General features: G+C 39.1%; 1 protein-coding gene across 8 annotated transcripts in view; it reads right to left on the minus strand.

The window, feature by feature from the left end:
• Positions 1-15,669, minus strand: part of LOC143039904 (mitotic spindle assembly checkpoint protein MAD1-like) — a 186,487-nt gene that overhangs the window by 159,956 nt on the left and 10,862 nt on the right. Inside the window, exon 1 of one of the 8 annotated variants that reach the window (XM_076210250.1) lies at positions 12,391-12,538. The exons of the other annotated variants lie outside the window; for them this stretch is intronic. Within the exon in view, the coding sequence (XP_076066365.1) occupies positions 12,391-12,523 (133 nt within the window). The 5' untranslated portion in view covers positions 12,524-12,538. Of the gene's footprint in view, positions 1-12,390; positions 12,539-15,669 lie in introns of those variants that run through there. 8 annotated transcript variants of the gene reach the window in all.

Raw genomic sequence — 15,669 nt, forward strand, 5'->3', positions numbered from 1 at the left:
TCCTCCCATAGAAAACCAATTCACAATTTGCTGCTTGAGGTCCTCAAGTGGACATGAAGAATCCCCACCTCGTCAAAGAGGTGCAGAACCAGTCGGCCAGCACCTGGTCTCTTCACATGCTCACACACTATTCCCTGCACTATCTCACCCCTATGTTTTTGTTCCACACAAGGACAGTACACTGATGCCTGCCCTCCCTTTTCTCCTATTATCCATCGAGTATACACCAACCTAGGACCTCACACTTGCTCAACCTGCTCTAAACACATCAACAAATGCAACATCCACAAATGGTTATCTTAAAATGCACAACACTGACAAACAAAAACAAATACACACACACACACTTGCTTTTCTGGACCTGCAAAAGGCATTCGATAAGGTACCTCTTAACCCCTTCCATACGGTGCCGCACACGTAGGCGTCATGGACTTAGATCTCGGTGGCAGCAGCCAATGCCAGCCATACAACGTGTCGTAATAATACTCACATCATAAAATATAGTCACCGCTTATATCGATCGTTCTCTCTTCACCCGTGAATTTTGATAACCATAGAAAATGCGATTACAAAAGAATTAGAAAGAATGTCATTATGGAGGGGTGACTACAATAAATATAATCAAGACGCCGATATGGCAGCCTCGCGAATACACTCGCTCCCCATGACGCCTACGTGTGCGGCACCGTATGGAAGGGGTTAAGAAATTAATAAATAAGATAGAATCAAAGGGTGGAATCAGAGGAAAATTATTGGAATGGATGGAAGACTTCCTGATTGGGAGGAAAATGTGAGTTGTAATTAGAGAAAAATTCTCCAACTGGGAAAAAGTAAAGAGCAGTGTCCCACAAGGATCGGGACTGGCCCCGATCATGTTCGCCGTATACATCAATGACATGAATGAAGGCATGGAGTGCTATATGAATTTTTTTGCAGATGATGCAAAATTACTTAAAAAGGTAAAAATGGAAGAGGACTGCAACTTATTGCAACAAGATCTGGACACGATATGGAATTGGACTCAAAAATGGGAAATGAAATTTAATATAAAGAAATGCAGTATAATGGAATTTGGAAAGAGTAAAAATAGAATATCAAAAGAATACAGAATTGGAGAAGAAAAAATAAAAAAAGCACACTCTGAAAAAGATCTTGGAGTGGTGATTGGAAAGGACATGAAACCTGATAAGCATATAAATAAAATATTCGGAGAAACTTACAACTTATTGAGGTCAATCAAAGTGACATTTACGTATATGGATGAAGAAATGATAAAGAAAATACTAACTACACTAATAAGACCAAAACTTGAGTACGCAGCATCACTTTGGACACCCAGCACCAAAAAGAATATTAAGAAACTAGAAAGATTACAAAGAACAACAACCAAACTAGCACCGACACTCGCCGAACTAACATATGAGCAAATACTATCCAAACTGAACCTACCAACACTGGAACAAAGAAGAGAAAGAGGAGATTTGCCGACTATCTACAGAATAATGAAAGGAATGGAAGTTTTAGACAGGAACAACCTGTTAGTGTAGGACAACGGTAAAACGAGAGGACACAGAAAAAACTGAAAAAAGAGAGCTATAGAAAAAACTTGAAAAGGAACAGTTTCCCACACAGAGCGATTAATACATGGAACAAATTAGACAACAAAACAGTATGTGCAAACACTATACAAGATTTTAAGATAAAAGTTGATGCGGAGAGATACAAAGACGGGTCACCACGAGCATAGCTCCTCTCCCATATATTACAACTAGGTAAATAAAAAAAAATAAAAAATAAAAAAGGGAGCAACCAGCACAATAACCTCCGCACCCACAACCTGAACAAAACAAAATCACACTCATTTTATAGATAAACATAAATGGACTCACAGACATTAAGAAATGCTCCACTTACTACATGAACACAACATACACATTGCACTGACACAAAGAACAAAGCTGACATAACAAATTTAAATTTCCTCATTCACAGATTACACAACAATAAGATAAGACAGCATAAGACACAAAGGTGAACTCACAACACTGATACATAATGGCATACTTTTCTCCAACAAAACATGCAAATAAAGACACCATCACTGAAATAATCATTATACAAGCAAATAAAAATAACCTAATCACAAATATCTATATCTCTCCAACTTCATCAACCCCTAGGATACATTCCACAGTTCCAACTACTTTACTCAATAATAAACCACATATTGGCTTGTCACACAAACAGTGGATCAAGGAGGGAACAAAATTCTTGAATAACTCCTCAACCTAAACATAATCAACTCTTGCAACAATCACACCAGACAACTTCTACAACACAATCAACAACCAACACCAACTGACAAAACAATGCATTCACCCTCTATACAAACCCAAACCACACAGTAAACCATACAAGACTTATTATCTGATCATTTCCCAATTAAGATCACCACAAAACTGGAAGAGAAACTGCAATCCATGTTTAAGAGGTTTTCATAAACTACCAAAAAGTGAACTGGCAAAAATACTTAGAAGACACTGAGAAAGAACTTGAACACTTTGAAACAAAACAATACCCAACCCTGGATAAGGCTGTAAATAAAATAGTAACCATCATCCAGAATGCAAGTAAGATACAAATTCCCAGCGATTGAAGCAAGATGTATCGAAAACACGCTCTAGACCGCTAACTAGTGCTTTGCCAACAGACAAATTTGGAACCAACCAACCTCTACTTTGTTGTTTACACAAAATGAGAAGCGATATATATAATTCAAGTGGCCGACAATGTAACCATTTTTGTATCTTTATTTTTTTTCACAATCAGTTACTAAAAAATGGAAGGAAAAAATGAAGCTCATAGGGACAAGGAACCAACAAAAAGATGCCTAGACATAAGTAGAGTCGAGTCACTGCTTGGGGTTATCCTGAAAAGGACGTGCCTGAACAAAACAACAAAGACATACCAGAGGTTTGAAAGAAATGTATTTTCGGGATTTGATAGGGATAATATCAATATGTATAGAGGGATAGATATGGAAAGAGAACCCAGGTTAAAAAATATAATAAGAAATAGGGAAACCAGCAAATTTTTAGATGAAACAATCGAACTCAAAAGTGAATGCAAAAGTATATACAAAGAAGTAGCCCTATTAAGAAAGGCCAATGAAGAAAATAACAGGGAAATAGATGAGTTGAATATGGAACTAAATGGGATAAAGGGGGAAAATGAATGACTGATAAAATGAAGGCAGTGACCCAGAAACAAAGTAACAGTGGAAAGTAGCAGTGACTGAGAAACAAAGTAACAGTGGAAAGTAGAACAGGAAAGTAAAAAAATTATTTTTTAAAGAAATAGTGGAGCAGCAGGTCAAGGAGAATGCTTAGGAAATGGTAATCCAAACGATTAAAGAGAAAGGTAATTTGGTCAGGGACACAATGGACATAAAAAGATGGATTGTAATCTATGGTATTACTGATGAGCATGATGTTCCTAGATATCAGAAAGAAAAAAAGGAAAAAGAGATAGCTAAAAAAATTCTGAGAGATTCAAGAGGAGGGACAAAGTTTAGACAAAGAAATTGAAGAAACACATAGAATAGGTAGATACTCAAAAGGAAAACAATATAGGCCGCTAAAAGTAAAACTTAGGTCACAAATGATTGCAGAGGAAGTACTATCTAGAACAAAACTTGCAGTGAACAACACAAAAATGTATGGATAAAATAAGAAATGAGCAATGAAGAAAAAAAGAAACTTAGAAATAAAGCAAAGAAAGAAAAAAAAAATAAGTGGGAACCTGAGGCTGAGAAAATGGTATATCAGAAAAAAACAAAAACAAAAAAAAAACGGAAAAAGATGAGAAAGGGAAAAAAAAAAAAAGTTAGTCTATACCAACATTGATGGAATGATTTCTGGACTGAATGAATTAAATGACTATCTGGCATTAGAAAAACCAGACATGATGGAAACAGTAGAGACTAAATTAAAAAGTAATCTACCACCAAATACTGTGGGACAAGGTCTATACAACTATTGGACAAAGAATAGAAAGGAAAAACCAGGTGGTGGAGTATTATTTTTGATTAGGGAAAGACTTAAATGTGACAAAGATAACTGAAGAAAAAACAATGTAGAATCAATTATGATAAAAGTTGAAAGCAATCACATGAAAAGTAGAAAATTTGTAGTAGTGTATGTGGCCCCCAAAACACAGTGCTGGACAATCATTCCAAACTGTTGGAAGATACAAAGTATGAACCGACTGATATTAGATACGCACAAAAACAAGCGTGCCACCATCATGCTGGTACTGTTTACAACGCCATATTTTGCGACCAGTTGGATTTTGTTTGGCTTAGTTTGAATGCTTTGAGCGTTCAGCACATGCGCAGGATATTCAAATTATCTTGTTGTTGTGCAAGTGTATGCCCGATTCTTCAAAAGCAAACAAATATTCACCGATTCTTTGGGCATTATACACTTGGTGATTTGTTGACCCAAAAACCTTCACATGCCAAGTTGCAAGTTAATTGGGCCAGTGCTTTGGATTTTATTGATTACTTCTAAATTGACAACAGTTGCCATGGCAACATGATAGGTGTAAGAATGATATAAAAAGAAGGTCCTGCAATGTTAATGACATGCTCAGGTGATTTATTGACCCATAAATTTTATGGGTCAATAAATCACCTGAGCATGTCATTAACATTGCAGGAAACTTCTTCTTATACCATTCTTACTAACACCTATCATGTTGCCATGGCAACTGTTGTCAATTTAGAAATAATCAATAAAATCCAAACCACTGGCCCAATTGACATGCAACTTGGCATGTGAAGATTTTTGGGTCAACAAATCACCAAGTGTATAATGCCTAAAGATCTTGAGCTGCTCATATCCGGGAGAAAATAGGTTAAAAAAAATGTTTCTTACATTAAAATATTGTTTTCTTGGTGCCTTACCTTAATATTTTTAATGAAAAAAATAATTTGCTGAGGTTGATAACCAAATTTGCGTTTGAATCGGTGAATATTTGTTTGCTTTTGAAGAACTGGGCTTTATGATAAAACCTTCAGAGTTAGGTGAATGATATAGCTACCCATACCAATCACCACATTGGATCAGAGGGCAGCGAAAATGTGATTTTGAAGCTAATTTCTATTTTTTTTTTTTTTCCAGATTTCAGCATGGCAAACAGAAGCCTGACGGATGAGGAGTATTTGCAGGCCCTTTTTGTGAGTAGTTTATACATACATACATGTGGTGAACAAGTTCCCCACATGTGTTTCGACGCGGTATTTTGGCTTATAGCATCGGCGCTGCAGAAATGGGATGGACCAGGAATGGATATAGTGTGTAGAAATAGCTGGCCTTCGGCCTTATATTACTTGTGTGTAGGTTAAGTCTATAGTACGCCTTTACTACATGCATTTGTATCCTCTTGAAAGCACAACCTAAGCCCTGCCGAGGCATGTTTCAGTCAGGATGGGTCGTGTACTACTTTAACGTACGCATGAGGCCTATATAAAGATGCCAGGTTTTGGTGTCCACCCCATTTCTTTTCTGTACTTGTAACCAGCAGTGCCCGACCCGAGGCTCGGTCACTTTTGTGGTTTAGGGCAGGGCACCGAGCCCTGCCCGCCGACTCAGCCTAGGTCGACACTCGCGCTAACCAGAATAAAGCCACCAAACTCACTCGAGTCTCCTTCACTCCCTCGGCACCTAAGCACAAGTAACATTTCCCGTAATGTTACATTGGTGACCATCGGAGTTTTTTGACTCGATTGCACCCAGCCGCTTCTGATCTGGTTCATCGACAACTTGTGTGACTCCATGGACGTTCTTCAACCCTACCACAGTCGCAACCACCGTACCGCCAACCGCGGTGGTCATCATCACAGCCTTCGCAGCTACAACCTCCTCCTCGCTCGACGGCACGACCGCCCCTTCGCCTGACGACGCTCTCGACCACCTCCTCGCTCGACGTCACGACCGCCTCTTCGCTTGACGTCACTCACGGCCGCTTCCCCGATGGATGCCACGAGCAACACAGCTCGATGTCACGACCGCCTCTTCGCTTGACGTCACTCACGGCCGTTTCCCCGATGGATGCCACGAGCAACACAGCTCGACGTCACGACCGCCTCTTCGCTTGACGTCACTCACGGCCGCTTCCCCAATGGATGCCATGAGCAACACTGCTCAACGTCGCAGCCACCGCTGCCACCGTCTGCGCCTTCTTTAGGGAGTTCACGCTTCCACTGACGTCGCTCACGGCCTCTCCTGCAGCCCCCGCCGTCTGTGCCCTCTTTAGGAAGTTCACACTTCCACTGATGTAGCAGAAATATATTCAAGTAGAAATAGACGGTATAATAGGAAAACAAAATAATGAAACAGTAAGTTGATGGGAAAATTCAAAATCAGTACGCGAGAGTAATCACCACGAAAAACACTTATATAACAACGAACTATGTTTTCTGCAACAACACAACAATAACGCTCACTATCCAAAAACCAACTGCCCAGTCCTATTAATCGCTAGAATTATGTACATCAAACCATTCACGAAGCTATGACTAATATTCCGCGAAATTCATAGACAGCTCATATCATTGTTACACGACACACACACACACACGTTGCAACAAATTACTGCACATTGCTGTTCGTTTGCGATTCACAATTGTGCTGCCTATAATTCACTTACAATAATATATATACTGTATGTGTGTGTGTACACTAGGGAATTTTTTTTAGGTACGTATCATTTTTATAATCCGCTCTGGCAACACTGTTACACCAACGCTCACTCACTCAATTTAACAGAAAATTCAATTTAGCGGACTGGACCTTGGCTGAATTAGTTCATTAAATCGGGCTTCTACTGTATTAGAATCAGCAAAAAAAAAAAAAGTTTGTGTAAGTAATTTTCATTAAACTAACCTATAAGTGAACACCATATTCCTAAGTCTGGCGTCAATTCTACCTATATTTCCACACTTAAGCTCATATTTTGACATTGGTTTTTTTTTATAGATAAAAAAGCAGAGACAGGGTTCTTAGTAATGAGAAACAATCATAAAATCCAAAGTGTATGTTGGTAAGCTATGAAAAATAATTAACAGTGTTGCTAAAAAGCCTGTTGAAACAAGTTGCTACTTGTCTAATTTTAGCATCCTTACAAAGGATTACAAAGGCGGAGCATGCCGACAGGAGATCTTTTGGTCCACATCTAGATCAGATGCAAAAAAAGGTCATAACAATAATAAATTAATAAAAACTATAATGTAAAAAACAAATAAAATACATAAATAAATGCATAGGTATAGTTAAATAATAAACAAAAGGTAAATGGTAAATAATAAATTGACATTTAACTAATAATAAATGAAAATCAAGACAAATGATAACAAAACAAAAACAAATAAAATAAATTATAATCATAAAAGCATCTTGCTTAGGTGTTTATCTAAATGATTCTTAAGGCTTCAAACTGAGTTGCATTGCACTATCTGTGCAGGAAGTTTATTCCATTCATTAACTACACAGTCGGCGAAGTTGTTTCTACCTACTTCCAAATTGAATCTATTTCTGGAGAGTTGAGACCATTATTTCTTGTCTGATTCTCATTCAATGTGAAAATTTGGTCACTTTTGATGTTGTCAATTCCCTTTAGAATCTTAAAGACCTGTATAAGTCACCTCCGAGTCTACGCTTTTTTTAGGGAAAACAGATTCATATGTTTTAGTCTATTTTCGTATGATTTATTTTTTATATTTGGAATCAGTTTTGTGGCTCGCTGTTGTACTTTTTCCAGTCTGTCATTGTCTTTAATGAGATTCGGTGACCATACGGAAACAGCATATTCCAAACGTGGATGAACTAACGATTTATATAGCTTGTTAATGAGTGAATTCAAAAGATCTCGCAATCAGTTCTAGAATATTATTTGTTTTCTCAGAGGCTGAAATACACTGCTTGGATGATTTGAGATCGTTACTGATATTACGCTGAGATCTTTTTCACTATTCACTTTTGTTAACTTATTTCCAAATAACTTGTAATTGTACTTATTGTTATTTTTACCTATGTGCATTACCTTGCATTTGTGTTAAATTTCATTAGCCACTTTTCAGACCATTGCTGTAATTTATCTAAATCTTCTTGAATATCTAATTGGTTTAAGTGATCATTTGCCATTCCGCACAGTTTTGTATCATCAGCAAATTTGGAAACAGTAGATTTTAGCTCATGGTCTATATCATTTATATATACTATGAATAGAAATGGCCCATGAACGGAACCCTGAGGAACTCCACTTGTAACATTTTTCCATTTTGAAGTTTTTCCCATTTAAAACAACTCTGTTTTCGATCATTCAACCAATTACTAGTCCAACTTAATAGGCTACCACTTATTCTGTGTGAAGCTAATTTTGTAAGTAGTCTTTTGTGGGGGACGGTATCAAAAGCTTTTGCAAAGTCTAGATATATCAAATCTATATTGTTTCTTTCATCATATTTTGAGATAACTGTGTTGTAGAATTCGAGTAAGTTAGTCATGCAAGAACGTTTCTGTCTGAAACCATGCTGGCTATCATTTATCAAACTGTAACTTTCTAAATGATGTTCGATAGCATCTCTGATGATAGTTTCCATTATTTTTCCTACGATTGAAGTCAAACTTATGCTTATAGTTATTTGGTTTCTTTTTGTCACCTTTTTTGAATATGGGAGTAACATTAGCTAGCTTCCATTCTCTTGGAACATCTCCAGATATGATGGATTTCTTGAAAATAATTTCTAATGGAACAACAATCTCATTTTTCATTTCCTTTAAGATTCTTGGATGCCAACCGTCAGGCCCTGGTGTTTTATTAACTTTGAGTTTCTCTATACACATCTTCATTTTTTATTTTGTTATATTTACTGTAGTAAGTATACCCTAGACTTTTCACAGGTTCCAGTTTGGAGTTCACTTTGAGGTGTTTCCCTTACGAATACCAAGCTAAAATAATTGTTTAAAATATTACACATTCCTTCATTTGAATATTCAAGTTGACCATCAGCAGATAATAGTGGACCAATGTGATTCCTAACAACCTTTTTATCTCTAATGTAACTATAGAATTCTTTGGGATTCTCTTTGGATTTATCAGCAATGTTCATTTTGTATTGTCATTTTCATTTTTTATTGTCTTTTTTAAATCTCTCTGTATTGATACATAACTTTCAGTCATTAGATGTACCTGAGCACTTATATTTCTTGTAAGCCTGTCTCTGTTTAGCAATACTTTTTTCAGTTTCTTTGTCGAGCCACTTTGGGGGATGTCTGTCCTTTTAAAAGTTATGTAAGTATGAATCATCGTAGTGAGCGTATTTTGAAATATTTCCCACATCTGATCTACAGGTCTTTCGTTTAATTTTTCCTCCCAATCTGTAAACTGAAGCTCCTGTCAACTGGCCACTGAGCTGAGCTTTACTGAAATTGGGTATTTTAAAAACACAAGTATCTATTTAAAAAATTTTGGAGTTTGAATCTAAGTTGTGATTGCTATTTACAACAGTTTCACCGACTTCTACATCAGTTACCATGCTTTCGCGGCTAGTGATCAATAGATCAAGTAAGTTTCCATATCTTGTGGGCTCTTTTACATGCTGAATTAAGTAATTGTCACCAAGAAAATCAATCAAGCGACTACCTATATGGCCATATTCAAGGGTCATCCAATCAATGTCAGTAAAATTGAAATCGCCCATTATCAATAAATCCCGGTTGCAGAAACTACACAGTTCTTGAAATAACAGTTTGTCGTCTGCTAATGATAATTTCTTTGGGCTATATATTATACCTACATTCATTTTTTGTCCATTTCTTTGGGTTAACTCAACCCACAAACTATCATATGCATCCAGTTTCATTTTCTCTCCTGATGAAAGTGTTTAAATCCTGCAATATTAAATTCAGCTTCGAACACTGTACCTTTTAACCATGTCTCGGTTATTCAAATCATATCGAGATTTTCGCTTTTGACATACGCCTGTATTTCTTGAAATTTGTTCCTAATACTATGAGCATTAAAGTACAGTCGAACCTCGAAAGCCCGGACCCTTGTATGACCGGTCGACATGAACAAAGGACAGACTTTTCAAGCAAAGTTCCCTATTTGTCCGGTAGGTGGCAGCGACGGCCGTACACGTGTACTCAAGCCCGGCCCAGTCAAGCCGCCACCAGGGCTGCCGTTTCGTAGAATTTTGTACCAAAACGTAGTAAAATAGCGGCATGTGGCAACTGCACAAGGACATGAGAAAAAAATTTCTACATATCAGCGGGCTGTTAAAAACATTAAAAAAATCAAACTTTTGTTTAAAAATCATAGAACTAGTTATCAAATAATAAATGGTACATCAAAATATGACTTTTATTGGTAATTGTGTTACTTATAAAATATTATACCCCAAAAGATACATTTATATGGTGTAGAAAAAAATTCTACACTAAAGTTTCAGCTTTCTTTTAGCACCAGGGCTGCCGTTTTGTATAATTTTGTACCAAAACGTAGTAAAATAACGGCATGTGGCAACTGCACAAGGACATGAGGAATTTTTTTCTACATATCAGTCTGTTAAAAACATTCAAAAACTCAAACTTTTGTTTAAAAATCATAGAACTAGTTATCAAATGATAAATGGTACATCAAAATATGACTTTTATTGGTAATTGTGTTACTTATAAAATATTATACCCCAAAGGATACGTTTTTATGTAGAAAAAATTCTACGCTAAAGTTTCAGCTTTCTTTTAGTGATAATAAAAAAAATAGTTTTTATATCTTACTGAATATGTTAGGGCATGGGGGTCTTATATACATTCAAGAATAAAAAAAACCAGGACCAACATTTTGTCAAAGTTTGACAAGTATATCTTGCTATGAAAGTCTGCACACGTCCGAGAAAAATTTATGCCCCGGTATGGCAACACTCCCATTCTACATGGCAGTGTAGAAAATGCAGCAACCCTGGCTGCCACCACTGTCCCGAGTGGATACCTTCCGAAATTTATAGTGTTATAGTGCTGTTGTGCGTCTATTGTGCATCCATAACCATGCCTCTCAAGCCACTAAAGCCTTGCAAAACTACTAAGGTGATGCTGAACCTCTAGCAGAAGCTACAAATAATAAAAAAAAAACTTGAAAAGGGAATTACTGTGGCACAAGTGTGTGAGGAATATAGGTGTAAGAAGCAGACCATGCCGGACATCAAAAAGCCAAAGAAAAATTACAATCTTATGCCACTAAACTCAGCATTGACGGTTCAGCCAGCAAAAGTGGGAAGGTAGCTGCAAGAAAATATATGAAAAATGGAAGGATAAACCTATTAGATGAGGGAGTTGTGAAGTGGTATCTGTCGCAAAAAAGTGTGGGGTTAAATGTTAGGGGAGTGGAGATCATAGCCGCAGCACAAGAAATTGCCGAAAATCTAGGCATAACGGATTTCAAAGGAAGTGATGGGTGGTTGTGGCGCTTTAGAAACCGACATGGCCTTTTTAATGTAACAACACATGGGGAGAGTGGAAGTGCCAACAGTGAGAGTATGAAGCCTTTAAGTTAACCCCTTCCATACGGTGCCGCATACGTAGGTGTCATGAGGAGCAAGTGGATACGCGAGGCTGCCATATCGGCGTCTTGATTATATTTATTGTAGTTGCCCCTCCGTAATGACATTCTCTCTAAACTGCATGTAATCACATTTTCTATGGTTATTAAAATTCACGGGTGAAAGAGAAAACGATCAATATAAGCGGTGACTATATTTTATGATGCGAGTATTATTACGACACGTCGTACGGCTGGCATCGGCTGCTGCCCGCGAGATTTAAGGCCCGTACTGAAGAGGTTAAAACTGATGAAGCTGATCGAGGAGGAAAGGCTGTCGCTGTCTCAGGTGTATAACGCCGATGAAACAGGGTTTTATTGGCGGTCGATGCCCAGAAATACTCAGGTGACAAAAAGCATGAGGGAGAGGCTAAGGAGAGATTGTCAGCCCTATGTGGAGCCAATGCCACCGGTACTCACAGACTGAAGCTAGCTATTGTTGGCAAATCAAAAAAGCCCCGAGCCCTTAACCCCTTCCATACGGTGCCGCACACGTAGGCGTCATGGACTTAGATCTCGGTGGCAGCAACCATAATCAAGACGCCGATATGGCAGCCTCGCGAATACACTCGCTCCGTATGGAAGGGGTTAAGGACATTGACCTTGACCTACCTGCCATCTATTACAATTAAAAAAATGGCTGGTTCACATCTTACATATTCACCAGCTGGTTCATGAAACATTTTGTGCCTGCAGTACGAAAATTTTAGATAGAAGTTTTGGGCATCAAACCTGAGGATGTCAAGGCTATCCTCATCCTTGACAACGCGCCGGCACGCCCTGGCGTAGAGCAGCTTACAAGTGCTGACGGGTGTATCAAGCCCTTGTACCTCCCACCAAACACCACATCGTTGATCCAACCCATGGATCAGGGCATAATTGGTGCTCTAAAGAGGCGCTACAGCCGCAAATATATGCGCAAGGTGTTAGTTGTCAATGAAGACAAGGAGGATGAAATAGAAGACACCCGCAGTGCCAGGACCCTAGAAAACATCAAGGCCTACAGTATACGGTCTGCCATCTACAACCTCGCAGGTGCTTGGAGTGATATGAAGATGTCAACACTTGTTAACTGCTGGAAGCCCTTACTTGAGGATGAGGATAGCCAGGGAACAGATTTCGAGGGGTTCGATGGTTTTGAGGCTGTGGACTTCCACCGAATGTTTCGAGAGGCAGGTGAACAAGATGTCAGGCTCGATGATGTTCAGGAATGGTTGGATGAGGGTGATGGGTTACAGGGCCATGAGGTAATGACGCCCGAATCAATTGCCAATGACCTTCAGAGGGACAACGATGATGAAGAGGAGGAAGAGGAGGAGGATGAGCCTGCCCCTAAGTACAAACTGTCTGAACTCCGAGCCTGTGTGGACAAAATTATCAGATATACAGAGTACACCAAAGAACAAGAAGCCGCCAGCCACTACACACAGCTTACGTTGTTAAGGGAGTTTATAATAAAGCAACAGCACAAGGGAGGCAAGCAGTCCAAGATCAGCTCTTTTTTTGCCCCTCGTCCTAGGCCTGCTACCAGTACCCTAGAGAACCCTATACCAGATCACAGCCACATCCCAGACCCTCAACCGGGACCTGGTATCCTGATGGAAACATCGTACTCTGAGTCAGATTAATCTCAGGGTCCAGTATCCTGTACATTGTGTAAATACATTGTAGGGTAAGTTAAATGAAAACTTTTACTTTTTATTAATACACTAAATGTACTGTACCATATCCTATCATTTCAAAAAAGCAAAAGATTGAGCCCAGTAGTTAGTACCTAACGTAATAAAAAATACAGTACAGTACATTTACATGCCTTTATTACAGTTATTATCACAGAATTATTATTATTATTATTACAGTGTTAGAGTATTATTCTTATGTGTTTCTATGCCATATCATACATTACCTATACATATACCACTACGAAAATCTACGGGTGTTAGGGCGACATTTTCGATGACCGGACCGCCCTTCCCCCCAATTAGTCTGGGGTTCCGAGGTTTGACTGTACATGGTGTTAAGATACTCGTGATTATTTTTTTTGACACATTTTGAGTTTCAATATCATGTCTTACATTATCATTTTGTTTTATATTTATACCTTGATGGGGGTTACCAGGCTAGATAGAGTGAGAAATGAGGAGGTGAGGAGGAGAACAGGGGTGGAAAGGGAGTTGGGAGATAGGGTTGATGAAAGAGTATTAGGATGGTTTGGACACATGGAAAGAATGAGTGAAGAAAGACTAGTAAAGGAGGTATGGAAGGCAGATGTGGAGGGAGTGAACATGAGGGGACGTCCTAGGATGAGATGGATGGATGGGGTGAAGGGGGCTTTGGGGAAGAGGGGCATGTCTGTTGAGGAAGGACGGGAGAGGACAGAAGACAGGGGTGAATGGAGAATGGTTGTATATGGAAGATGTTGTGATGCATGAGGTGGAATGGACGGGGGGATGGGGGGTGAGGTAGTGTGTGTGAGCAAAATTTTGACGCAGCTCGAAGGGATTTCTCCCCGTCCTCTCCTTTATATGGGGGGATGGAGAGGGGGGTCGCCGATTTAATGAAGCGGCCTTGCTGTGGATGTGCTGTGTCTTGCGACGCTGCTTCTGACCCAGGGTCAGGGTGCAGGGATGACCCGTCATCTAGGAGGTGCTAAGATGGGAGGGAGGGTGGAGGGGTGAGGAGTGTTTTCAGGGATGGAATGTGTGGGGATGATTTTATGCCTTTCCCTTTTTGGCTACCTCCCTAGTAAGGGGAAAAAGCCTTGGTATATGTATGTACCTTGCTCTATATTATCATTTGGTCCTTCATTGACATTCAATACCTCATTAACATTTCTCCCATCAAAATTAACCCCTTCCATATGGTGCCGCACACGTAGGCGTCATGAGGAGCAAGTGGATTCGCGACGCTGCCATATCGACGTCTTGATTATATTTATTGTAGTCGCCCCTGTGTTTTTACATTCTCCCTAATCTGCTCTTAATCCCATTCTCTGTGTTTTTCAAAATTCACAGATTAAAGAGAACAATCGATATAAGCGGTGACTATCTTTTATGATACGAGTATTATTACGACACATCGTACGGCTGGCATTGGCTGCTGCCCGCCAGATTTAAGTCCCGTAGTGAAGTGGTTAATATTTCCCCCATCACGGACATCTGGTCGATCACAGTCATCCGATCTCTTCTGTACACTTTGTCCCCCTACGTCACCGTGAATCACACCAGCCTCCTGTCGTTCACTGGCATTCTGTGCAGTATTCCTTCCTAAAATTATATTTTGTCCTCGTGACATTATATCCTACCGTGATATTTTTTCCTCCACTGTAATTACATCCCATTGTGATCTTTTGTCTTCCACTGTCATTACATTCCATCATGATATTTTGGCCTTCATTGATATTCTGTTCAGCATCCCTTCCTAAAATTATATTTTGTCCTCCACTGACTTCATATCCTACCGTGATATTTTCTCCTCCAGTATCATTACATCCCATCGTGATATTTTGTCCTCCACTATCATTACATCCCATTGTGATCTTTTGTCATCCACTGTCATTACATCCCATTATGATATTTTGTCCTTTGACATTACATCCTAATGTAACATTTCGTCCTCTACCGACATTATATCCTAAAATTACATTTTGTCCTATACTGGCTTATTGTTCTACATTAATGCTATACTCTATTCTGTTTTCCCATGTACACTCTATTTCCCCTTCCCTTTAGGCTTCTACCCCAAAAAAGGAACTAGTTCATTACAAACTCCCACAATGAGGTTTGTAAGAACATCTTTGCCTCTGCGGGTAAGGTGGATCCCATCAGAAGCGTAAAGGTCATGACACCTGGAAAAGATATACCAAGGATCACGAAACTGGTATCCCAATTGTGTGCACAATTGCGATATCCTATCATTGATCCCTATGGCTCTACTGTTCCAACACGAGCCTGCATAGATCCTCGGGAGGATCCCACAGACTACGTGACGGCTCCCACATTCCTTCATCTC

The sequence above is a fragment of the Oratosquilla oratoria genome, chromosome 27, assembly GCF_046742065.1.
Source record: "Oratosquilla oratoria isolate Oo_2021 chromosome 27, ASM4674206v1, whole genome shotgun sequence".
NCBI lineage: Eukaryota > Metazoa > Arthropoda > Malacostraca > Stomatopoda > Squillidae > Oratosquilla > Oratosquilla oratoria.